This window comes from Salmo salar, chromosome 19 (assembly GCF_965601325.2).
Source record: "Salmo salar chromosome 19, fSalSal1, whole genome shotgun sequence".
Lineage (NCBI taxonomy): Eukaryota > Metazoa > Chordata > Actinopteri > Salmoniformes > Salmonidae > Salmo > Salmo salar.
In genome coordinates, this window is record NC_138309.1 from 8,786,914 (window position 1) to 8,813,142 (window position 26,229).

At 43.9% G+C, this 26,229-nt stretch overlaps 1 protein-coding gene across 3 annotated transcripts in view; it reads left to right on the forward strand.

The window, feature by feature from the left end:
- The window catches only part of mllt10 (MLLT10 histone lysine methyltransferase DOT1L cofactor), a 77,035-nt gene that overhangs the window by 22,442 nt on the left and 28,364 nt on the right, over positions 1 to 26,229 (forward strand). For 2 of the 3 annotated variants that reach the window (XM_014157127.3, XM_045702035.2), the window contains 6 exons: positions 65 to 168; positions 1,134 to 1,227; positions 4,015 to 4,104; positions 8,972 to 9,067; positions 9,255 to 9,576; positions 10,715 to 11,395. In XM_014157127.3, coding sequence (XP_014012602.1) covers positions 65 to 168; positions 1,134 to 1,227; positions 4,015 to 4,104; positions 8,972 to 9,067; positions 9,255 to 9,576; positions 10,715 to 11,395 — 1,387 coding nt within the window. The remainder of the gene's footprint in view (positions 1 to 64; positions 169 to 1,133; positions 1,228 to 4,014; positions 4,105 to 8,971; positions 9,068 to 9,254; positions 9,577 to 10,714; positions 11,396 to 26,229) is intronic. The other variant, XM_045702036.2, reaches the window with a different exon arrangement.

A 26,229-nucleotide genomic window follows, 5' to 3' on the forward strand; every position in this document is an offset into this window, starting at 1 on the left:
TTGTGTCCCTACATTTCTGTGTGTGACTGTTTTTTCCTCTGTGTGTGTGTGTGTGTGTGTGTAGAAGTGTTATATCTGTGAGGACCAGGGCAGAGAGAGTAAAGCTGCCACCGGAGCCTGCATGACCTGTAACAAACATGGCTGCCGACAAGCCTTCCATGTCACATGGTGAGCCAGAGCCACACTCAAATACCTACATCTTTATTAACGCATGTTTACATTGTTAGCTTCATTCAAATACCTACAATTTGTATGTAATATACACTGACTGTACAAAACATTACGAACACCTTCCTGATATTGAGTCCCCCCTTGCCCTTAGAACAGCCTCAATTCGTTGAGGCGTGGACTCTACAAGGTGTCCAAAGCGTTCTACAGGAATGCTGGCCCATGTTGACTCCAATGCTTCCTGTAAGTTGGCTGGATGTCCTTTGGGTGGTGGATCATTCTTGATACACACAGGAAACTGTTGAGCGTGAAAAACCCAGCAGCATTGCAGTTCTTGATACACTCGAACCGGTGCGCCTGGAACCTACTACCATACCCCGTTCCAAGGCACAATCTTTTGTCTTGCCCATTCACCTTCTGAATGGCACATATACTCAATCCATGTCTAAATTGTCTCAAGGCTTATAAATCCTTATTTCACCTGTCTCCACCCCTTCATCTAGTGGACAAGTTCCATCAATGAGGGATAATAGCTTTCACCTGGATTCACCTGCTCAGTCTGCCATAGAAAGAGCAGGACCTCCTAATTATTATTCTTTAACCTTTTATTTATCCAGATTAGTCTTATTGAGATAAAATCTATTTTTCAAGAGAGACTTGGTCCAACCAAGACAGCAGCGGAGGGGACAATGTTTTGAGACAAATATCAGACATACTGTAACAACTTACAGACATAGACACACCATAAAAGAAAACATTTTGACGTAGACACACCGACATTTCAATTGCAGAAACATACAGACGTCATGGATAAATCAATCATACTGCATCAAGTCCTAGTCACAATCACATTCCTCCTAATGTTTTGTACACTCAGTGTATATCATCTTTTGTCTCTTATGTCTTCTCCTTTCACTTTTCTCTCTCTCCCCTTCTCTCTCTTGATACATATTCTCTCTCTTCAGTGCCCAGTTTGCTGGGTTGTTGTGTGAGGAGCAGGGGTCGGACGCAGACAACGTCAAGTACTGTGGCTACTGCAAGTACCACTACAGCAAACTGGTAAGATCTCTCTCTCTCTCTCTCTCTCTCTCTGTCTCTCTGTCTCACTTTTCTAACGTTCTTACTGTGCTGGGGGAAGAAGAGTGTTCTTACCTCAAAAACCTGGAATCTAGTTTTGCTTCCCAACCCTCTGTCTGTCAGAACAAAAACTGTAAGCTTTTTGAAGGCCTGCACTTCCCCTACACACACTGGCACTCCACGCCATGGACACACACACACACACACACACACTGGCACTCCACGCCATGGACACACACACACACTGGCACTCCACGCCATGGACACACACACACTGGGGAATACCTTTCCTTTCTTAAATGACTTGACATTCTTCTCCTCTGCCAATTGCAACTGCTGAAATTGGAGCCATCCATTCGTCTCAACCTCCTCTAGCCCCTTTCTCTCTCCCTCCAACCATCAACCCATTCCCTTTCTCCTTTTTCACCCCTCTCCTCTCTTTCCCCCTCTCCAGCACTTCTCTCTCCCCCACCCCTCTCTCCCCCACCCCTCTCTCCCCTCCAGCCCACTGTCTCCCTCTCCCATCAACCCCCATCTAATCAGCATTGCCTCCCAGGCCTTTTGTCCCCTCCACCCCCTGCTCTCTGTGTGCTAAACCCATGCTGGGTTAGAATTTGGGGGCTAGGAGAGGGTGAGGGGTACTGGGGTTAGGGTTACAAGTGGGCAAAGAGATGCTTTCCAATTCACATAAGTACACACCATTCCACACAGACACCATATAAATGCTTTCACTTACATACACTTTCTCCCTCTCTCTTTACCTCTTTCACTCACTCAGAGCTCTTTGGAGCTAGAGCCCCTGCTGTGTTGCAGATTTTGTGCTCCACCCCTACCATCCGTCAGGGGGGAAATATACACACACTTTTCCCCCCCGGGTTATTAAACAACTAATTGACCGACGTCGGTTCAATTACTTGATTTCCATTCCGTTTTTTGGGGCGGGTGAATTCAACGCACAATTATGTATTGAGAAATCAAATTCACATGAGAAATGAAATCAAGAACTTTGTGGGATGCTGGGCTGAAGGGAGTTGTATTTTTCATTAGGCAAATATTCTACCTAGTTCAGAGGAGAAACATGGTAATTAACTACAATGACCATAATCCATTGCGCCTGTTCTTTCCCGGCTTGGACAGAGACGCATAGCCTACACACAGACTGCATGGGAGAGGAATAAACACAACGACAAGAGGGATAGAGGTAGTTCTGCTTGATTGATAGTTGTAGTAGTTGGTAATAAGCAGTCTTGAAAGTATGCCTTATGTACTTTAAAGAACTGGTAAAATGATTTTGTCAGACAGCTCTTCAGCTTACTTAGGCAGCTACTAGTTATAGCCAGCTAGCTACTTGCCTAGCTAAATTGGTCAAAGACCGTACCATAAGGGGACACAGAGATGACGTATGATGGTTGGTTGTCTGGCTGCTACTGCCTGAGCAGAGATGAGATGATGCATTTAAGGAATGAAAAATAATAGTCATCAAATAAAAGCTAAGTAGTATACACAACTGAAATATTTATTATTTCATAGTAATTTCCTCTTTTTCTATTGATGTCTACCCAATGTGGACCAGACAGAGACAATGGAATGTTTTCAATGTTTTGTCAATTGAATGTTGACCATTTTTTGCTTTGGAATTTCCATTGAAAAGCTCAAATCATTTTAATGTCATTATTTCATAATGCATTTAATATAAAAAAAACAACTACACTAAATCGAAAACCTCAATTTATTTTTTAATAACTGAACCGGAACCCGAACCATCCTCAAAAAGCAGTAATTGCTCAGCACACACACGCACTAAAATAAATGCTTGTAGTTCTATTGAACCTGTGGAATGGCTTTGTATGGTCTGATGTAATTAGGCTGGTACAGAATAGAGGAGATGAGAAACGCATGAGGACTAAAGGACAGACAAACCAATGTTATTAGAAGGGATTTCATAAGACGCCACATGGGTTGATGAGTGACATTTACAGGATTTGTCTTCTTGTTGGGACTAATGACATTTTGATGTTTTGAAATTAATACTCTTTGTGGTCAAAAATAATGTTGGCGTTTTTATTTGTTTTTTTAAAAACTTTTTTGGTACTTTTTACCCATTATTCTCCCCAATTTCGTGATCTCCAGTTGGTAGTTACAATCTTGTCCCATCGCTGCAACTCCTGTAAGGACTCGGGAGAGGCGAAGGTCGAGAGCAATGCGTCCCCCGAAACACGACCCCGCCAAGCCGCACTGCTTCTTGACACACTGCCCGCTTAACCCGGAAGCCAGCCACACCAATGTGTCAGAGGAAACGCCATACAGCTGGCGACCGAAGTCAGCGTGCATGCGCCCGGCCCCCACAAGGAGTCGCTAGAGAGCGATGGGACATGGACATCCCAGCCGGCCAAACCCTCCCCCAACCCAGAAAACACAGGGCCAATTGTGCGCCGCCTCATGGGTCTCCCGGTAGCGGCCGGCTGCGACACAGCCCGGGATCGGATCCGTATCTGTAGTGACTCCTCCAGCACTGCGATGCCGTGCTTTAGACAGCTGCGCCACTCGGGAGGCTCGATTCATGTTTTCTTACAGTAGACAAGATTGGGTCTAACTCAACGTTTGTTTTCATAGAATAGATTGGTGGTAAATCTAGTTTATTAATTTGGTCTTTATTTAACTTAGGTCTTCTGTCCGTCTACTTTTGAGTATTTCTTTTTTATTTAGCTTTCATGTATTTATATAGCTTGGGTCTACTCTAGTAACGTGAAGTTCCTCTCTACCTTTTAGCGAAGGAGCAGGGCCCGAGGTAGTAGGGCTCAGAGCCTTAGTGACTCTTCCTCTCAGTGTTCGGATAAACTCCTTGACCACCAAGACAAGGTAAGGTGGCCCCAACATCTAGTATCTCTATTTCTACGTGACTGTGACGGACACAGCAACCATACGCCCTCTCTGAACACACACACACACACACACACACACACACACACACACACACACACACACACACACACACATTGTAGACAGAGGGAACTACACACAGCACAGAGACACAGCTAAGGATAGAAATGCTCTAGCTAATTTAATTGGCTTTAGTTGGCTTGAGTGAGTTTATGTCTTAAGTCAGGGATGTCAAACATATTTAGGGGTTCACAGCGAAGCTAAAATACATTCTCATGAACACTAGGACTAAATGACACCAGTATGTAGGCCCATGGTACATGTCTTAACTTAGTTTGAGAAAAGCTAAGTGATTGGTCAAAAGATGGCAAAAAAATAGAAAAGTTGTGTCCATTTAAACCACTCCATAGTGGCCTATCAACTTGAAACTTGTCATAGCTATCATGGACGTCCTTAAAATGAACCACACGGAATTTAGTATTGATATAAAAAAAAATATATATTAACAACTCACTGTTTGAATATGTAACGCTATTGCTCAAAATTATCTGCAATCATCTTCTCATGAACCATACCTCAGACTCTACATCAGTCTAATGGTTTTGATTTAAAAAAATTGGTCACTCAAATATACCTAACAGATGCACGTTAGGACATATGCTAGCTAAAAATACTTGAAAGATATTCTTCTCATGAACCATTTTGGCGCAGCAGGTAGCCTAGTGGTTAAATTAAAAAATAAATAAGTCAGGTTGACTCCAGATTTGGTATATAGAAAAACTACCATGTAGTAACCAAAAAAGTGTTAAACAAATCAAAATATATTTTATTTTTGAGATTCTTCAAAGTAGCCACACCTTTGCCTTGATGACTGCTTTGTACACTCTTGGCCTTCTGTCAACCAGCTTCATGAGCTAGTCACCTGGATTGCATTTCAATTAACAGGTATTCCTTGTTAAAAGTTAATTTGTGGAATTTCTTTCCTTAATGCATTTGAGCCAATCAGTTGTGTTGTGACAAGGTAGGGGTGGTATACAGAAGATGGCGCTATTTGGTAAAATACCAAATCCATATTATAGCAAGAACACCTCAAATACGCAAAGAGAAGCGACAGTCCATCATTACTTTAAGACATGAAGGTCAGTGAATCCAGAAAATGTCAAGAACTTTGAAAGTTTCTTCAAGTGCAGTCGCAAAAACCATGAAGCGCTATGATGAAACTGGCTCTCATGAGGACCGCCACAGGAAAGGAAGACCTAGAGTTACCTCTACTGCAGAGGATGAGTTCATTAGTTACCAGCCTCAGAAATTGCAGCTCAAATAAATGCTTCTCAGAGTTCAAGTAACAGACACTTGTCAACATCAACTGTTCAGAGGAGACTGCGTGAATCAGACCTTCATGGTCGAATTACTGCAAAGAAACCACTACTAAAGGACACCAATTTTGAAGAGACTTGCTTGGGCCAAGAAACATGAGCAATGGACATTAGACCGGTGGAAATCTGTCCTTTGGTCTGAGGAGTCCATATTTGAGATTTCTGGTTCCAACCTCCGTGGCTTTGTGTTGTTCCCACCGTGAAGCAGGGAGGAGGAGGTGTGATTATGTGGGGGTGCTTTTCTGGTGACAGTCTGATTTTATTTAGACTTCAATGCACACTTACCCCACATGGCTACCACAACATTCTGCAGCGATATGCCATCCCATTTGGTTTTGGCTTTGTGGGACTATCATTTGTTTTTCAACAGGACAATGACCCAAAACACACCCCAGGCTGTGGAAGGGCTATTTGACCAAGGAGAGTGATGGAGTGCTGCATCAGATGACCTGGCCTCCACAATCACCTGACCTCAACCCAATTAAGGTGGTTTGGGATGAGTTGGACCGCAGAGTGAAGGAAAAGCAGCCAACAAGTGCTCGGCACATGTGGGAACTCCTTCAAGACTGTTGGAAAAGCATTCCAGGTGAAGCTGGTTGAGAGAATGCCAAGACTGTGCAAAGCTGCCATCAAGTCAGAGTGGCTATTTGAGGAATCTAAGATATAAAATATATTTTAATTTGTTTAACACTTTTTTGGTTACTACATGATTCCATATGTGTTATTTCATAGTTGTGATGTCTTCACTATTATTCTACAATGTAGAAAATAGTAAAAATAAAGAAAAACCCATGAATGAGTAGGTGTGTTCTTTCTTTTGATGTGTGTGTGTGTGTGTGTGTGTGTGTGTGTGTGTGTGTGTGTGTGTGTGTGTGTGTGTGTGTGTGTGTGTGTGTGTGTGTGTGTGTGTGTTTTAGATGTTCAGTGTATTTATTTTTCCCCCAGGGGAAAAAAGATCTCGATCAACATTGAAATGCCAAAATCCAATTTGAAACTGTGTAGAAATTATAATGGACCTACATTTATAGTCTCCTCTATCCAACTTGCTAACAGTCATCGAAGAAAAAGCTAGACAGTCAGGGAGCATCAAACATTACAAAGTGATGGATAGAGCACGTTTTGTTTTCATATTAACAGTGAAGAAATATATATAATGTACATGTGGCCCTCTGGGGAAAAGATTTGTTTGACACCCTTGTCCTAGGTCCTTAGAATGATCATGTGAGACACCAGGGATCTCGGTCTCAAACCAACACTTTATAAACCAGTCAGAGTTAATCAGTCACGGTCCTGTTAGTGACATACACTCAGCCGACTACGCCACTACTGTGTGAGAGTGCGTATGGTTTTCTGTCCAGCGTCATCGATTCTCTATTCTGGCAATGGGCCTGTTCTAATACCTTACACATGCATCCTTCCTTCCTTAGTTACCACTGATCTGACATGACATTGTAGGTGTAATCACCTATCCAACCATATTAGATCAGTGATTACATATAGGAAGGGAAAAAGGAAAGTGCATGGTTAAAGGTAGACCCAGGCATATGACATTTTTGTTTACGGTATGGGGAGTTCCTGCTTCCAAAAATCAACAATAAACATTTAAACTGCAGAGAATGACTCTGTTGGGTATCACCTCAAGTGAGGGAGGGCCCGCAATGAGTAGAGCCAATAAATATGAGTCTCGGTCGATAAGAATTTAGTTGTTAATGGCTGTAAGCAGGATGTTGCTCCACTATCTTTGATGTCATGTTTCTGAGCTCACCTTTTTAAGGTGTATGAACAGGACCATGGTCTCTGGCCATGTAACCTCTTCTTTTATGACATTAGGGGAAGTCACCCACTCCATCAGTCTGTTTCCCTCACCCGATTGACCCACTCCTTGTCGCTTCCCCTGATTGTGTTTTTCTGATTGGATAGTGTGGCTGTAGTCCATTGCCTGCTTTTTTTGTATTTCAGTTGTAGGTCGTTTTTTTATTGTTCTGCAAAAGCCAATTAGATTTTCTGAACTTTATATTTTCAAGATCTTGAGTTTTTAGCTAACATTGTCACGTTACCATGTAGTATGTGAGTGTCTTGAGCATTCTCCTGTATTACATGGTCAGTCAACTGGAATATGACTCATGCGTTAACCTGTAACTCAGTTTTTTTGGGGTGATACTTTCAATGAAGCATTGATGGTGTGTGTGTGCGTGTGGAAAAAATCAGAGTTAACACATTTGTCTAGTTCCCTTCCTTGCCCTGGATTTTGTCACACAGCCTGATTTGCATTAGCAAGAGGACCCATCCCCCTCCCTCCTACCCCCTACACATTCCAGGGTCAGGGGTCAGAAGGCTCAGATCTGTATGTGTGTGTCTGTGTGTGCGCGCGCCTACCTATTTCCAAACCCTGCAGCCAAATAACAAGGGGCTAAAAGCCTCTCCTTCCACAGGCCGCTCATACAGTCTGCAAGAAACACACACACACACACCGGCTGGTCAGAGGGCCTGCAGGAATCTGCCCAAGGGAATTCCTGCCAGGATGGGGTGGATTATTTACCCTGTTTTCCTCTCCCCTCCCTCCCTTTTTTCCTCAGTGTCTCCAGCTCTGATAAGGAGGGAGTCTCCAAGTGTGCAAAGTGAAAAAGTGGATGTGTGTGTGTGTGTGTGTGTGTGTGTGTGTGTGTGTGTGTGTGTGTGTGTGTGTGTGTGTGTGTGTGTGTGTGTGTGTGTGTGTGTGTGTGTGTGTGTGTGTTTGGACATTTGACCCTCTCAGCCTAACTCTGTCCATCAACACCTACCACTGGAATGTTAATGAGAAACAACAAGGGAATCCCCGGGAACCTACCCTGTTAAAAACACACACATGTATAGTTAGCTACAATGACCTACCAGCCTTGACACACCCTGGGAGCTACAGGGAAGAAAAAGACAGGAGGACAACAGAGGGATTGAGGTAGAGAGAGGGTTGGTGGAGAGAAAAGGGGGAAAGATAGAGGGATGCTGGGGCCAGGGTCGATGGTTGTCATGGTGCTGTCTGTCGGTAGCATGTTAAGTCTCATGTTGTCTCACAGGATCACTGCATATTTTCACACCTGCCAGTGGTGTGGCTCTGTGGGGTGAGAGGAGTGAGGGTGTGTGTAGCTAAGGGTGTAAATTGAGTTCTAAGGTGTTTAGACCATGGCTCTGGTTGGGTAGAATCTCTCACCAAGAAGACAGAAAACCAAATGTCTGTAGATTTTAATCTCTTTTTTCTGTCTTAAGCACTTTATTTTTTTTCTTCTTATATTCGTTGCAGCATAACTATCCTTTCACCTCAGACTGGGGCTGTGAATTGAAGATCAGTTTTCTCTTTCTCTTCTCTTTCGCTCTCATTTTCTCTTTCAGAAGCAGTGCCAAAGGTTTGGGACCAGAGCAACCCAGACACTCATCTGTCTAATCCTCCGCTTGTCCTTCCGTAACGCTCATCCATTCCTTCTCTCTCTCCTCAGAAACACAAAGAGAGGGAGAGACACAAACCCAAACACAAGAAGACTCTAGAGCTCTCCCCTTCCCTCGCTTCAACTCTCATGCTTGCCTCAGACAAGGTGAGCTCACTCCTTCTCTCCTCCCTCTCTCTTTCTTTCTCTGTTTCTCCGTCTCACTCTGTGGGTTTAATGTCAAATGAACATTGACTAGCTCTGTTAGGCATTATGCAGGACTGACTTCTCATACTCCCCTTCCTCCTCTCGTCTCTTCTCCTCTTCTCCTGTCCTCTCCTCATCCCTCTCTCAGAGTTACAACAGCAGCAGTGGTGGGGGAGTCTCCTCTATGCCCGCCTCCTCTCAAAAGCGATTGGATGACAGCGCTGCCCGTTTCACCACCGCCAACTTCCAGGAAGTGCCAGTGCACTCCGGGGGTTTAAAGGACAGCCCCCCCACAGGGTCAGAAGGCAAACCGGGGTCGGAGGTCAAACAGGGCAAGAAGTGCATTAGCCAAGGGATTGGTGTTCAGCGCGGACGCAAGTCCCTCACACCTGGGAAGCCCCTCCCCTCTGCTGTGGTCACTACGGCAACCTCCTCCACTGCCGCCTCCTCCACTGGAACCTTTCATCAAGGTGAGATTGATGCACTGTTTACGTCCGCATGTTTGTGGCGTGCCTGTGTCTGACAGTTGTTGGATGTTGTCCAGAGTTCCAGAGTTAGTTAGCGTGTGGCCAAGATAAGTCTCCCTGGCTAGACCCTGGCTGCTGTAATCTGTGTGCTTCGCCACGCACACACACTAAAGCGCTCAGACGCCATGAGTGTCCCTTGAACTCGGCCCCCTGTGGCAGCGCGCGCGCGCGCGTGTGTGTGTGTCAGCCTCGAGGGGTCAAGTCTGGAGGTCTGACGTGTTGTAAGTGGCATCTAGTGGGGAAACAGTGTCACAGTCCAGGAGACTGAGGGAAGAAAGCAAACAAATAACTATCTTATCTCAGTGTGTGTGTAACCACCTTTCCAACCACAGTTGTGTATCAAAAAAATAACTTCAGCTGTGATGGATACAGGAATTTTCGGTGTCATTTTATAAATTCTGACAGATAATTTGTTTGTTCAACATTGTGGGTCTTCTTGTGGGGGTAAAATAAATGTGAGAAATGACGGTGGAACCGCCTTTATGCACAAATATTGATATAATAACCATCATATGGAAGTAAACTTGGAGTCATGCGACGATATAGTGTGTGGTCCTCCTCCTACGACTCAGGAAAGCATGCAGTTTATTAGGCTACAGATGAAATAAATGATGAACTTCACAGGGTGGTGAAAGTGCACGGTGTCGGTGGTGCTCCTTTCTGATAAATATTGAGGGTCTTATTCTGGTAACATGGTGATCCATGCTTGACTGCTGTTTGATCTGTAAATAGTCATCTTGTACACTAGCCTACCCACACTGGATCTGCAAACTGTTGTTAATTAGATCGCACGTGTCACAGTAGTAGGCACATTTGCTATTTAACTGAACAGTTTTTGTGACAAAACTATCGATAGAGTTGAAAATGCGATGCAAACACATTGAACTTTTCTATGTTTATTTGGAACATGAAAACTTAAGCGAAAAATAACTGTCATCACGCATTGATTCTGTTTGGAAACACCAACGGTAGGAAAATGTGCATATTTTAGAATATTCGCATGTAAATCTGTCGCCAATTGGCTGGAAACCTAGCTTGTGTGTGTTTCGTCTCCAAACAGCTTCTCCTCTCTCTCTCCCAGCTCTCCTGCTGTCCAATAAGACGTCTTCCACCTTGACTCCTCCCACATCTGACTTCCTGGGCTTCTCTGATCCGTCGCTACGCTCCGGAGGTGGGGACTCCTTTTCTTCGCCCTCGTTTAGCCGTTGCCTAGTGAAGCCCAGTGAGGTCACGGCCTCGGAGGGCATGGCTTCGCTCAGCACCTTCGGATCAATGATGTCACTTCCTGGTGGCGTAGCTGGCGGTAAACTGTACGAGAACTCTCACAGCGAGCCGACGGGGAACGTTGCTTCCACAGCCGGCTACAAACGCCCCTCATCATCCTCCTCTTCCTCTGCTGGCTCCTCCTCTGGGCCAAGTATGGGGGAAGGAGGAGAAGAAGGGGTGAAGAAGAAGAGAGGAAACTGGAGGAACCGATACGGACCCTGCTTCAGTGTTCCGGACGGCAAGGCTACAGATGGACCTGAGCACCACACAGCACCGCTACCTCTCCCCTCCTCTTCTCTCTGCTCCACCTCATCCGCCTCGCCGTCCCCCTCCTCTACCAGCGCTCTGCCAGGCCGGTCCGGTGGAGGAGAGAGAGTAGGAGAGAGAGGAGGTCTGCTGGGTGTTGGTGTTAGTGTTGGGATCCAGAAGTCTCCTTCCCTACTGAGGAACGGCAGTCTGCCATGTCACGGAGTCACCTCTACTCCCTCTGGCACCGGTAGGACACACACACACACACTTACCTTACTGTCTTTCATTACTAATTCTATCAGTGTTTAGTGTCAGCAGCTGCGTAATGTTGTGGTGAAGACTGATGACTGTGGGCTAAGTAGAGAGCTGCCTAAAGCAGCTGAGGAAAGGATGAGAAGAAATCACTGGAGAGTATTGAGCTTCAGCGCTGGAGAGAAGGTGGGGTTAAAGGGGAGGGAGGGAACAGAAAAGTACATGGGAGGATAGATGGAGAGGAGAGGGGAAGGGGAGGAGGGTTGAACAGGCTATTAGTAGCTCTTGTATTAGACACTGTTAGAGAGGAGAGGAGGGTTAGTGCTATGAACCCTGCTGGACTACACTACTCGTGTGTGTGTGTGTGTGTGTGTGTGTGTGTGTGTGTGTGTGTGTGTGTGTGTGTGTGTGTGTGTGTGTGTGTGTGTGTGTGTGTGTGTGTGTGTGTGTGTGTGTGTGTGTGTGTGTGTGTGTGTGTGTGTGTGTGTGTGTGTGTGTGTGAAACAAACCAGCACACACACACTGAAGTGCGTTTCATCTTGTGTTCTGTTGCTTGGCAACTGAGTCAATGCTTTGGAGTTCCCTTTTGCTGCAAGAAATGTCTCTTAGCATCCTTCTCTCTTTCTTCTCTATCCCTCATAATCACCATATTTGTTCCCCTTATTCTCTCTCTCGCCTTCTTTATTCTCTCTATTTCTACCATGTCCTCTTTCATTCCTCTTTACAGCTTATCTATTTCTCTCTTTCTGTCTCTCCTGTTTTATAGGCTCTCTCCTGTTCTGTAGGCTCTCTCCTGTTCTGTAGGCAGTATGTTATGGTAAAAATCGTAGTATAATGCTTGTATGGATTTCAACCCCAAAATATGTTCATGTCATCGTCACCAATCAACTTCATTACAGTTAGAAACGACTTTGACTACCACCACTGATTTCTGTAGGCAAGCTATGCCACCAGCTTATACGAACGGGAGTGGGCGTTTAGCAGTCACTTGTAAACTTGAAAAGGAACAACTTCTAAATGTTATGCAGGAAAATCGGCAAGTATATCCAAGTCAGACTTTAGTAACCACATTGTGGGCCTGTTACAATACATCAATCATGACGGATTTGATAATTATCCACTCTGTTTGATCAGATTTGTTGAATGTGCGCCAATCCGGCGTCGTCCTTACCCCCACGGTCTGCCTTTCATTGTCCTCTACCGGATCTATAGGTGCTTCTCTGTTCTATAGGCTCTCTCCATGTTTCTTCTCCCTTCCTCCCCCTCACCTGTAGCTAAATGTGTGAGAGTGTTTGTGTCAGAGTTTTCGGCGCCACACTAGTGACCGGGAAGATTTCAATTTATCGGACATTTGAGAAGTTTACTGGTCATCCATATGCATTGGTTGCGTAACCCATTAGGCCATCCGGTGTCCACCAACGCAGCCAAGGCCATCAATAAACGAGGGATATTGGCCAAATGAACCACGTTTTCGTGTCCTTAAAACTAATTACAAAAACACTTCCTTGTTTCGATTTGTAGAATATGCAAAAATGTATAGCCTATTTTATTGGTTTTTACTTTCCTAAAACAATAGTTGTCCACTTCACGGTTCAGCTGCTATGAAATGTGAGCACTAAATGCATCAGGGCTTTGCATGCTTAGGCCTATTGGCTTAGGCATCCACTGTATTATATTCATATTAAAAATATATAGAGGAATAGAAGTTTAGGCCTAGCCCCAGAGAGAGAGCGAGAGAGATGGAGATATGCCGGTGGCATGCTACGACACCGACATGCATTTCTTTATACTTGTCACATAGGCTACTGTCTCTGCTATACAGATATAGGTGTACAGAAGGAGGCAAATTCATTCATTTTCAATTAGAATATATTTTATAAAGATAAGCATTATATTGTTATCAAATTTTTCAAATCAAATCAAATCAAATCAAATTTATTTTTATATAGCCCTTCGTACATCAGCTGATATTCTCAAAGTGCTGTACAGAAACCCAGCCTAAAACCCCAAACAGCAAGCAAAGCATGTGAAAGAAGCACGGTGGCTAGGAAAAACTCCCTAGGAAAAACTCCCTAGAAAGGCCAAAAACCTAGGAAGAAACCTAGAGAGGAACCAGGCTATGAGGGGTGGCCAGTCCTCTTCTGGCTGTGCAGGGTGGATATTATAACAGAACATGGTCAAAATGTTAAAATGTTAAAATGTTCATAAATGACCAGCATGGTCAAATAATAATAATCATAGTAGTTGTCGAGGGTGCAACAAGCACGTCCGGTGAACAGGTCAGGGTTCCATAGCCGCAGGCAGAACAGTTGAAACTGGAGCAGCAGCACGGCCAGGTGGACTGGGGACAGCAAGGAGTCATCATACCAGGTAGTCCTGAGGCATGGTCCTAGGGCTCAGGTCCTCCGAGAGAAAGACAGAAAGAGAGAAAGAGAGAATTAGAGAGAGCATATTTAAATACACACAGGACACCGGATAAGACAAGAGAAATACTCCAGATGTAACAGACTGACCCTAGCCCCCCGACACATAAACTACTGCAGCATAAATACTGGAGGCTGAGACAGGAGGGATCAGAAGACACTGTGGCCCCATCCGATGATACCCCCGGACAGGGCCAAACAGGCAGGATATAACCCCACCCACTTTGCCAAAGCACAGCCCCCACACCACTAGAGGGATGTCTCCAACCACCAACTTACCGTCCTAAGACAAGGCCGAGTATAGCCCACAACAATCTCCGCCATGGCACAACCCAAGGGGGGGGGGGGGGGGGGGGGGGCGCCAACCCAGACAGGAAGACCACGTCAGTGACTCAACCCACTCAAGTGACGCACCCCTCCCATGGACGGCATGGAAGAACACCAGTAGGCCAGTGACTCAGCCTCTGTAAAAGGGTTAGAGGCAGAGAATCCCAGTGGAAAGAGGGGAACCGGCAAGGCAGAGACAGCAAGGGCGGTTCGTTGCTCCAGCCTTTCCGTTCACCTTCACACTCCTGGGCCAGACTATACTTAATCATAGGACCTACTGAAGAGATAAGTCTTCAGTAAAGACTTAAAGGTTGAGACTGAGTCTGCGTCTCTCACATTGGTAGGCAGACCATTCCATAAAAATGGAGCTCTATAGGAGAAAGCCCTACCTCCAGCCGTTTGCTTAGAAATTCTAGGGACAATTAGGAGGCCTGCGTCTTGTGACCGTAGCGTACGTGTAGGTATGTACGGCAGGACCAAATCGGAAAGATAGGTAGGAGCAAGCCCATGTAATGCTTTGTAGGTTAGCAGTAAAACCTTGAAATCAGCCCTTGCCTTAACAGGAAGCCAGTGTAGGGAGGCTAACACTGGAGTAATATGATCAAATTTTTTGGTTCTAGTCAGGATTCTAGCAGCCGTATTTAGCACTAACTGAAGTTTATTTAGTGCTTTATCCGGGTAGCCGGAAAGTAGAGCATTGCAGTAGTCCAGCCTAGAAGTAACAAAAGCATGGATTAATTTTTCTGCGTCATTTTTGGACAGAAAATTTCTGATTTTTGCAATGTTACGTAGATGGAAAAAAGCTATCCTTGAAACAGTCTTGATATGTTCTTCAAAAGAGATCAGGGTCCAGAGTAACGCCGAGGTCCTTCACAGTTTTATTTGAGACGACTGTACAACCATCCAGATTAATTGTCAGATTCAACAGAAGATCTCTTTGTTTCTTGGGACCTAGAACAAGCATCTCTGTTTTGTCCGAGTTTAAAAGTAGAAAGTTTGCAGCCATCCACTTCTTTATGTCTGAAACACAGGCTTCTAGCGAGGGCAATTTTGGGGCTTCACCATGTTTCATTGAAATGTACAGCTGTGTGTCGTCTGCATAGCAGTGAAATTTAACATTATGTTTTCGAATGACATCCCCAAGAGGTAAAATATATAGTGAAAACAATAGTGGTCCTAAAACGGAACCTTGAGGAACACCGAAATTTACAATTGATTTGTCAGAGGACAAACCATTCACAGAGACAAACTGATATCTTTCCGACAGATAAGATCTAAACCAGGCCAGAACTTGTCCATGTAGACCAATTTGGGTTTCCAATCTCTCCAAAAGAATGTGGTGATCGATGGTATCAAAAGCGGCACTAAGATCTAGGAGCACGAGGACAGATGCAGAGCCTCGGTCTGACGTCATTAAAAGGTCATTTACCACCTTCACAAGTGCAGTCTCAGTGCTATGATGGGGTCTAAAACCAGACTGAAGCGTTTCGTATACATTGTTTGTCTTCAGGAAGGCAGTCAGTTGCTGTGCAACAGCTTTTTCTAAAATTTTGGAGAGGAATGGAAGATTCGATATAGGCCGATAGTTTTTTATAATTTCTGGATCAAGATTCGGCTTTTTCAAGAGAGGCTTTATTACTGCCACTTTTAGTGAGCTTGGTACACATCCGGTGGATAGAGAGCCGTTTATTATGTTCAACATAGGAGGGCCAAGCACAGGAAGCAGCTCTTTCAGTAGTTTAGTTGGAATAGGGTCCAGTATGCAGCTTGAGGGTTTGGAGGCCATGATTATTTTCATCATTGCGTCAAGAGATATAGTACTAAAACACTTTAGTATCTCCCTTGATCCTAGGTCCTGGCAGAGTTGTGCAGACTCAGGACAATGGAGCTTTGGAGGAATACCCAGATTTAAAGAGGAGTCTGTAATTTGCTTTCTAATGATCATGATCTTTTCCTCAAAGAAGTTCATAAATTTATTACTGCTGAAGTGAAAGCCATCCTCCATTTGCGAAGGCTGCTTTTTAGTTAGCTTTGCGACAGTATCAAAAAGAAATTTCGGATTGTTCTTATTTTCCTCAATTAAGTTGGAAAAATAGGATGATCGAGCAGCAGTAAGGGCTCTTCGATACTGCACGGTACTGTCTTTCCAAGCTAGTCGGAAGACTTCCAGTTTGGTGTGGCGCCATTTCCGTTCCAATTTTCTGGAAGCTTGCTTCAGAGCTCGTGTATTTTCTGTATACCAGGGAGCTAGTTTCTTATGACAGATGTTTTTAGTTTTTAGGGGTGCAACTGCATCTAGGGTATTGCGCAAGGTTAAATTGAGTTCCTCGGTTAGGTGGTTAACTGATTTTTGTCCTCTGACGTCCTTGGGTAGGCAGAGGCAGTCTGGAAGGGCATCAAGGAATCTTTGGGTTGTCTGAGAATTTATAGCACGACTTTTAATGCTCCTTGGTTGGGGTCTGAGCAGATTATTTGTTGCAATTGCAAACGTAATAAAATGGTGGTCCGATAGTCCAGGATTATGAGGAAAAACATTTAGATCCACAACATTTATTCCATGGGACAAAACTAGGTCCAGAGTATGACTGTGGCAGTGAGTAGGTCCAGAGACATGTTGGACAAAACCCACTGAGTCGATGATGGCTCCGAAAGCCTTTTGGAGTGGGTCTGTGGACTTTTCCATGTGAATGTTAAAGTCACCAAAAATTAGAATATTATCTGCTATGACTACAAGATCCGATAGGAATTCAGGGAACTCAGTGAGGAACACTGCATATGGCCCAGGAGGCCTATAAACAGTAGCTATAAAAAGTGAGTGAGTAGGCTGCATAGATTTCATGACTAGAAGCTCAAAAGACGAAAACGTCATTGTTGTTTTTTTTTTTGTAAATTGAAATTTGCTATCGTAAATGTTAGCAACACCTCCGCCTTTGCCGGATGCACGGGGGGTATGGTCACTAATGTAACCTGGGGGTGAGGCCTCATTTAACACAGTAAATTCATCAGGCTTAAGCCATGTTTCAGTCAGGCCAATCACATCAAGATTATTATCAGTGATTAGTTCATTGACTATAACTGCCTTGGAAGTGAGGGATCTAACATTAAGTAACCCAATTTTGAGATGTGAGGTATCACAATCTCTTTCAATAATGGCAGGAATGGAGGAGGTCTTTATACTAGTGAGATTGCTAAAGCGAACACCGCCATTTTTAATTTTGCCCAACCTAGATCGAGGCACAGACACGGTCTCAATGGGGGAAGCTGAGCTGACTACACTGACTGTGCTAGTGGCAGACTCCACTAAGCTGGCAGGCTGGCTAACAGCCTGCTGCCTGGCCTGCACCCTATTTCATTGTGGAGCTAGAGGAGTTAGAGCCCTGTCTATGTTCGTAGATAAGATGAGAGCACCCCTCCAGCTAGGATGGAGTCCGTCACTCCTCAACAGGCCAGGCTTGGTCCTGTTTGTGGGTGAGTCCCAGAAAGAGGGCCAATTATCTACAAATTCTATCTTTTGGGAGGGGCAGAAAACAGTTTTCAACCAGCGATTGAGTTGTGAGACTCTGCTGTAGAGCTCATCACTCCCCCTAACTGGGAGGGGGCCAGAGACAATTAATCGATGCCGACACATCTTTCTAGCTGATTTACACGCTGAAGCTATGTTGCGCTTGGTGACCTCTGACTGTTTCATCCTAACATCGTTGGTGCCGACGTGGATAACAATATCTCTATACTCTCTACACTCGCCAGTTTTAGCTTTGGCCAGCACCGTCTTTAGATTAGCCTTAACGTCGGTAGCCCTGCCCCCTGGTAAACAGTGTATGATCCCTGGATGATTAGTTTTAAGTCTAATACTGCGGGTAATGGAGTCGCCAATGACTAGGGTTTTCAATTTGTCAGAGCTAATGGTGGGAGCCGTCGGCGTCTCAGACCCCACAACGGGAGGAGTAGAGACCAGAGAAGTCTCGGCCTCCGACTCCGACTCGCTTAATGGGGAGAACCGGTTGAAAGTTTCTGTCGGCTGAATAAGCGACACCGGTTGAGCATTCCTACAGCGTTTCCCTCCAGAAGCCATGAGAAAGATGTCCGGCTGCGGGGACCGTGCGAGGGGGTTTATACTAACGTTACTATCTGTACTTACTGGTGGCACAGACGCTGTTTCATCCTTTCCTACACTGAAATTACCCTTGCCTAACGATCGCGTCTGAAGCTGGGCTTGCAGCACAGCTATCCTTGCCGTAAGGCGATCGTTCTCCTGTATATTATAAGTACAACGACTGCAATTAGAAGGCATCATGTTAATGTTACTTAGCTTCGGCTGTTTGAAGTCCTGACGAACCATGTCCAGATAAAACCTCCGGGGATGAATGAAAAAAGTTGAGTGAGGAAAAAAGTTGAGTGAGGGAAAAAGTAAAAATATACGGTAATGAAAAAGTAAAAAACCGTCAGGTATCAAAGTAAGATCGGCAACAAAAACGCACAGCAGCGTAAACAAGTCTGCAAGTTGTGACCGGAAACAGGAAGTGTTTGGGTAGGTAGGCCTGGTAGGCCTAAAAACATTCTTCCTCACCTCAAGTTCAACTGTCGAAGTCAGTTGGAGCCCACTGCCTTCATATCATAGGCCTGCAGTATAATAGGCTAATAGCCACATCACACCAAACCTTCACAAAAGTTTTAAAACTTTATTAGGGTAATATCAAAAGCACGCTACTTGACCAAAAGTATGTGGACACCTGCTCGTTGAACATCTCATTCCAAAATCATGGGCATTCATATGGAGTTGCTCCCCCTTTCCTGCTATAACAGCCTCCACTCTTCTGGGAAGGCTTTCCACTAGATGTTCACACATTGCTGCGGGGACTTGCATCCATTCAACCACAAGAGCTTTAGTGAAGTCGGGCACTGATGTTGGGCGATTAGGCCTGGCTTGCAGTAGGCGTTCCAATTCATCCCAAAGGTGTTCGATGAGGTTGAGGTCAGGGCTCTATGCAGGCCAATCAAGTTCTTCCACACCAATCTCGACAAACCATTTCTGTATGGACCTCTCTTTGTGCAATATGTTGCCACAAAGTTGTAAGCACAGAATCGTCTAGAATGTCATTGTATGCTGTAGCATAAAGATTTCCCTTCACTGGAACTAAGGGGCACTAGCCTGAACTAGAGGCCGACCGATTATGATTTTTCAATGCCGGTACCGATTATTGGAGGACCAAAAAAAAGCCATACTGATTAATCTGCCGATTTTGTTTTTAAAATGTATTTATTTATTTGTAATAATGTCAATTACCACAATACTGAATGAACACTTATTTTAACTTAATATAATACATTAATAAAATCAATTTAGCCTCAAATAAATAATGAAACATGTTCAATTTGGTTTAAATAATGCAAAAACTAAGTGTTGGAGAAGAAAGTAAAAGTGCAATATGTGCCATGTAAAAAAAGCTAACGTTTAAGTTCCTTGCTCAGAACATGAGAACATATGGTGGTGGTTCCTTTTAACATGAGTCTTCAATATTCCCAGGTTAGAAGTTTTAGGTTGTAGTTATTATAGGAATTATAGGACTATTTCTCTCTATACCATTTTGTATTTCATATACCTTTGACTATTGGATGTTCTTATAGGCACTTTAGTATTGCCAGTGTAACAGTATAGCTTCCGTCCCTCTCCTCGCCCCTACCTGGGCTCGAACCAGGAACACATCGAAAACAGCCACCCTCGAAGCATCGTTATCCATTGCTCCACAAATGCCTCGGCCCTTGCAGAGCAAGGGGAACAACTACTTCAAGGTCTCAGCGAGTGCCGTCACCGATTGAAACACTATTAGCGCGCATCCCGCTTTTCACATCGGTTACACCAGCCTTATCTCGGGAGTTAAACAGCTCAATGCTTGAAGCACAACGAAGAGCTGCTGGCAAACGCACGAAAGTGCTGTTTGAAAGAATGCTTACGAGCGTGCTGCTTCCTACCACCGCTCAGTCAGACTGCTCTATCAAATATCAAATCATAGACTTAATTATAACAACACACAGAAATACGAGCCTAAGGTCATTAATATGGTCAAATCCGGAAACTATAATTTCGAAAACAAAATGTTTATTCTTTCAGTGAAATACGGAACCGTTCCGTATTTTATCTAACGAGTGGCATCCCTAAGTGTAAATATTGCTGTTACATTGTACAACCTTCAATGTTATGTCATAATTATGTACAATTCTGGCAAATTAATTACGGTCTTTGTTAGGAATAAATGGTCTTCACACAGTTCGCAACAAGCCAGGCAGTCCAAACTGCTGCATATACCCTGACTGCTTGCACGGAACGCAAGAGAAGTGACACAATTTCCCTAGTTAAAAGAAAGTCATGTTAGCAGGCAATATTAACTAAATATGCAAGTTTAAAAATATATACTTGTGTATTGATTTTAAAGAAAGATATTGATGTTTATGGTTAGGTACACATTGGTGCAGCGACAGTGCTTTTTTCGCGAATGCGCTTGTTGAATCATCACCCGTTTGGAGAAATAGGATTGTGATTCGATGAGAAATTAACAGGCACCCGCATCGATTATATGCAACGCAGGACACGCTAGATAAACTAGTAATATCATCAACCATGTGTAGTTAACTAGTGATTATGTAAAGGTTGATTGTTTTTTTATAAGATAAGTTTAATGCTAGCTAGCAACTTACGTTGGCTTCTTGCTGCACTCGCATAACAGGTAGTCAGCCTGCCATGCAGGCTCCAGGTGGAGTGCAATGTAAGGCAGGTGGTTAGAGCATTGGACTAGTAACCGGAAGGTTGCAAGATCGAATCCCCGAGCTGACAAGGTAAAAATCTGTCGTTCTGCCCCTGAACTAGGCAGTTAACCCACCGTTCCTAGGCCGTCATTGAAAATAAGAATGTGTTCTTAACCTCTCTGGGGTATGTGGGACGCGTCCCACCGCGGGACACTATTCAACAGCCAGCAAATTGCAGGGCGGCAAATTCAAACCAACAAAAATCTCATAATTCAAATTTCTCAAACATACAACTATTATATCCCATTTTAAAGATACACTTCTCGTTAATCCAACCACATTGTCCGATTTCAAAAAGGCTTTACGGCAAAAGCAAATTTTGCAATAATCTGAGTACAGCGCTCAGATATCAAAACAAGCCATACAGATACCCGCCATTTTGGAGTCAACAGAAATGACAAAAATTACATTATAAATATTCACTTACCTTTGGTGATCTTCATCGGAATGCACTCCCAGGAATCCCAGTTCCAGAATAAATGTTTTTTGTCCGATAAAGTTAATCTTTATGTCCAAATACCTCCATTTTGTTTGCGCGTTTAGTCCACTACTCCAAATGTAAGGCACGCGCTTACTAAGTCCAGACGAAAAGTCAAAAAAGTTATACTACAGTTTGTAGAAACATGTCAAACGATGTATAGAATCAATCTTTAGGATGTTTTTTATCATAAATCTTCCATAATATTTCAACCGGACGATTCCTTTGTCTTCAAAAAAGAAAAGGAACACAGCTAACTCTCACGTAAGTGCGCGCCACTGAGCTCATGTCATTTTCTCTGTCAGCTACTTCCAGGACCTCTTATTCTCTCCCCATTCACAGTATAAGCATAAAACAACGTTCTAAAGACTGTTGACATCTAGTGGAAGCCTTAGGAAGTGCTTCAAGTCACTGTATACTGTATAGGCAATCACTTGAAAAACTACAAACCTCAGATTTCCACACTTCCTGGTTGGATTTTTCTCAGGTTTTTGCCTGCCATATGAGTTCTGTTATACTCACAGACATCATTCCAACAGTTTTAGAAACTTCAGTGTTTTCTATCCAAATCTACTAATAATATGCATATCCTACCTTCTGAGCCTGAGTAGCAGGCAGTTTACTACGGGCACGCCTTTCATCCGGACGTCAAAATACTGCCCCCTACCCTAGAGAAGTTAACTGACTTGCCTAGTTAAATAAAGCTAAAAAAAATTATTAATCGGCCACAATCGGTGTAAAAACACAAATGACGATTACCGATTTGTTATGAAAAGTTGAAATCGGCCATTCCGATTTAATCGGTCGACCTCTAGCCTGAACCATGAAAAACAGCCCCAGACCATTATTCCTCCTCCACCAAATATTACAGTTGGCACTATGCATTCAGGCAGGTAGCCTTCTCCTGGAATCTGCCAAACCCAGATTCGTCTGTCAGACTGCCAGATAGTGAAGCGTGATTTATCACTCCAGAGAGTGACTCAGTTTCCACTGATCCAGAGTCCAATAGTGGTGAGCTTTACACCACTCCAGTTCCAGAAATTGAGCTCAGGTGCATCCTGTTTCCGTTAATCATCCTTGATGTTTCTACAACTTGATTGGAGTCCATCTGTGGTAAATTCAATTGATTGGACATGATTTGGAAAGGCACACACCTGTCTATATAAGGTCCCGCAGTTGACAGTGCATGTCAGAGCAAAAACCAAGCCATGAGCTCGAATGAAATTGTCCGTTGAGCTCTGAGACAGGATTGTGTCGAGGCACAGATCTGGGGGAGGGTACCAAAACATTTTTGCAGCATTGAAGGTCCCCAAGATTCTTAAATGGAAGAAGTTTAGAACAACCAAGACTCTTCCTAGAGCTGGCCGCATGGCCAAACTGAGCAATCGGGGTAGAAGGGCCTTGGTCGGGGGGTGACCAAGAACCTGATGGCCACTCTGACAGAGGTCCAGAGTTCCTCTGTATAGATGGGAGAACTTTCCAGAAGGACAACCATCTCTGCAGCACTACACAAAGCAGGGTAGAGTGGTCAGAGGGAAGCTACTCCTCAGTAAAAGGTACATGACAGCCTGCTTAGAGTTTGCCAAAAGGCACCTAAAGGACTCTCAGATCATGAGAAACAAGATTCTCTGGTCTGATGAAACCAATATCGAACTCTTTGGCCTGAATGCCAAGCGTCACGTCTGGAGGAAACCTGACACCATCCCTGCGGTGAAGCATGGTGGTGGCAGCATCATGATATGGGGATGTTTTTCAGCGGCAGAGATTGGGAGACTAGTCAGGATTGAGGCAAAGATGAACAGAGATCCTTGATGAAAACCTGCTCTGACCTCAGACCGGGGCGAAGGTTCACCTTCCAACAGGACAACGACCCTAAGCACACAGCCAAGACATCACAGGAGTGGTGGTTACGAGACAAGTCTCTGAATGTCCTTTTTTATATATATATATATATATATATATATATATATATATATACTTTTTTTTTTTTTTTTAACGAGGCAAGTTAGTTAACAAATTCTTATTTACAATGACGGCCTACTGAAGAACAGTGGGTTGTTCAGGGGCAGAACGACAGATTTTTACCTTGTCAGCTCGGGGATTCGATCCAGCAACCTTTCGGTTACTGGCCCAATGCTCTAACCACTAGGCTACCTGCCGTCCATGAGTGGCCCAGCCTGAGCCCGGAATTACATTCTTGAACCCGATCTAACATTCCTCGAGAGACCTGAAAATAGCTGTGCAGAGATGCTCCCCATCCAATCTGACAGAGCTTGAGAGGATCCGCAGAGAAGAATGGGAGAAACTCCCCAAATACAGGTGTGCCAAGCTTGTAGCAACATACCAAACAAGACTCGGGGCTGTAATCGCTGCCAAAGGTGCTTCAACAAACTACTGAGTAAAGTTATGAATACTTATGTAAATGTGACTATTTCAGTTTTTTTATTTTATTTCTAAATTAGCCAAAATGTCTAAACCTGTTTTTTTTCTTGTCACTGTGATATATCGTGTGTAGATTGATGAGGGGGGAAAAAACAATTTCGGGCATTTTAGAGTAAGGCTGTAACGTAACAAAATGTGGAAAAGGTCAAGGGGTCTGAATACTTTCTGAATGCACTGTATAGTGTAAGTCAAGATATTGTTTATAGGGAAAATACAAGCAGCATGTTTCATTGCGGCAAACACAACATTACAGTTGTAACTAAATTTGGCAAGAGAAGGCGGCTCAAGAGAATGAACAAAACGCTTGTGAACTGGTTTAAGCCTTCTCAAAAGTTTTGGACAGGCTATATTGCAGCAATTACCAAGAAAGGATTGTGCCTACCATACCCAACAAATGACCGCAATAGGCTAATGATATTTATTTTACAACGGCCTACTTATAACCCATCTTAAACTAAATACGGAGCACACAATTAAAAAGACAGATCAAGCTCAATATAGCCAACAAAAGTCTCAACGGAATGAAACAACACATTTTTCATATTTAAAGAATTGGTTTGGATTAATAAATAGGCCTACAATAATAATGATATACAATAATAATTCTAAAACAAATGATAATGAATACAAATAAATCAATTCAAAAATGTCATCCTATCTGAATAGCGAGTTGTGCACAGTACCCTGCATTTGGCCGCGTAAACATTCTTCTCACAACATTACAACTTTTCCATACAGAGGACATTCCCCTTGTAGCAGGGCTCCAGACTAACATTTTGCCCAGTTGGTACTGGTGCTACAGTTTTTCAGTCGCTGGCACCAGCCCATGATCTGGTCGCACCAATTTCTTACCGCGGCATCACGCAATCTAAAAAATGAGTAGGCTTATGTTATAAAGTAAATTCGCAGTGCTTTATTAAAATGTGTACTAGTCTACTATGATGGTATTGAAGAAATAATTTGTTTCATCTTATGATGTTGTGATTCAAAGTATTTTAATGTGCAACCTAAGCCAGTGATTGTAATGCATTTTGAGTAGACTATACTATTGTTATATTTTACTGTTAAAATAGGGCTTCAGATATAATTAGTTTTCAACGTAAAAAAACAAACAATTTCGATAGAGGTAAATTTGCATCCATCTTTTTGTGAAATAATATCATGGGCTACTTTATTTGGGGATAATTCATTGCCTAAATAAGTGGAAACTAACTCTAAAGATAATACCCATTGATTGATAGTAGCCATGTATTAATATAACAGTACATTTTAATGTCCAAAAATAACGTTGCAGTTGTAGCCTACCGCCCAATGAGGCCTATGCACTCAGCATTTTGCGCGCTCCCTATATCAAAGCTTATAAAAAATCCCGCTACGCCCTCCGGCGAACCATCAAACAGGCAAAGCATCAATATAGGACCAAGATCAAATCCTACACACCAGCTCTGACACTCGTTGGATATGGCAGGGCTTGCAAACAATCACGGATTACAAAGGGAAACCCATTCGCAAGGTTTTCAGTGACACAAGCCTAACAGATGAGGTAAATACCTTCTATGCTTGCTTGGAGGCTAGCAAGGCTCAACCATGTATGAGGGCACCAGCTGTTCCAGACGACTGTGTGATCACGCTCTGCGTAGCAGATGTGAGTAACGCCTTTAAACAGGTTAACATTCACAAAGCGGATTACCAGGACGCATACTCTGAGTATGCGCTGACCAGTCTTCACTGACATTTTCAAACTCTCCCTGACCCAGTCTGTAATACCCATATGTTTCAAGCAGACCACCATAGTCCCTGTGGTCAAGAACGCCAAGGTAACCTCGCTAAATGAATATCGCCCTGTAGCACTCACATCTGTAGCCATGAAAGGCTTTGAAAGGCTGGTCATGGCTCACATCAACACCATCGTCCCAAACATCCAGGACCCACTCCAATTGACATACCGCCCCAACAGATCCACAGATGACACAATCTCTATTGCACTCCATACTGCCCTTTGCCACCTGGACAATAGGAACACCTACGTGAGAATGCTGTTCATTGACTACAGTTCAGCGTTCAACACCATAGTGCCCTCCAAGCTCATCACTAAGCTAAGGACCCTGGGATTAAACATCTTTCCTCTGCAACTGTATCCTGAATCTCCTGATGGGCTGCCTCCAGGTGGTGAGGGAAGGCAACAACGCGTCTATCACGCAAACCCTCAACACGGGGGACCCTCAGGGGTGTGTTCTTAGTCCCCTCCTGTACTCCCTGTTCAACCACAACTGCGTGGCCTCACACGACTCAACACCATCAAGTTTGCAGATGACGTAACGGCCTACAGGGAGGTCAGAGACTGCCAACCTCTCCCTC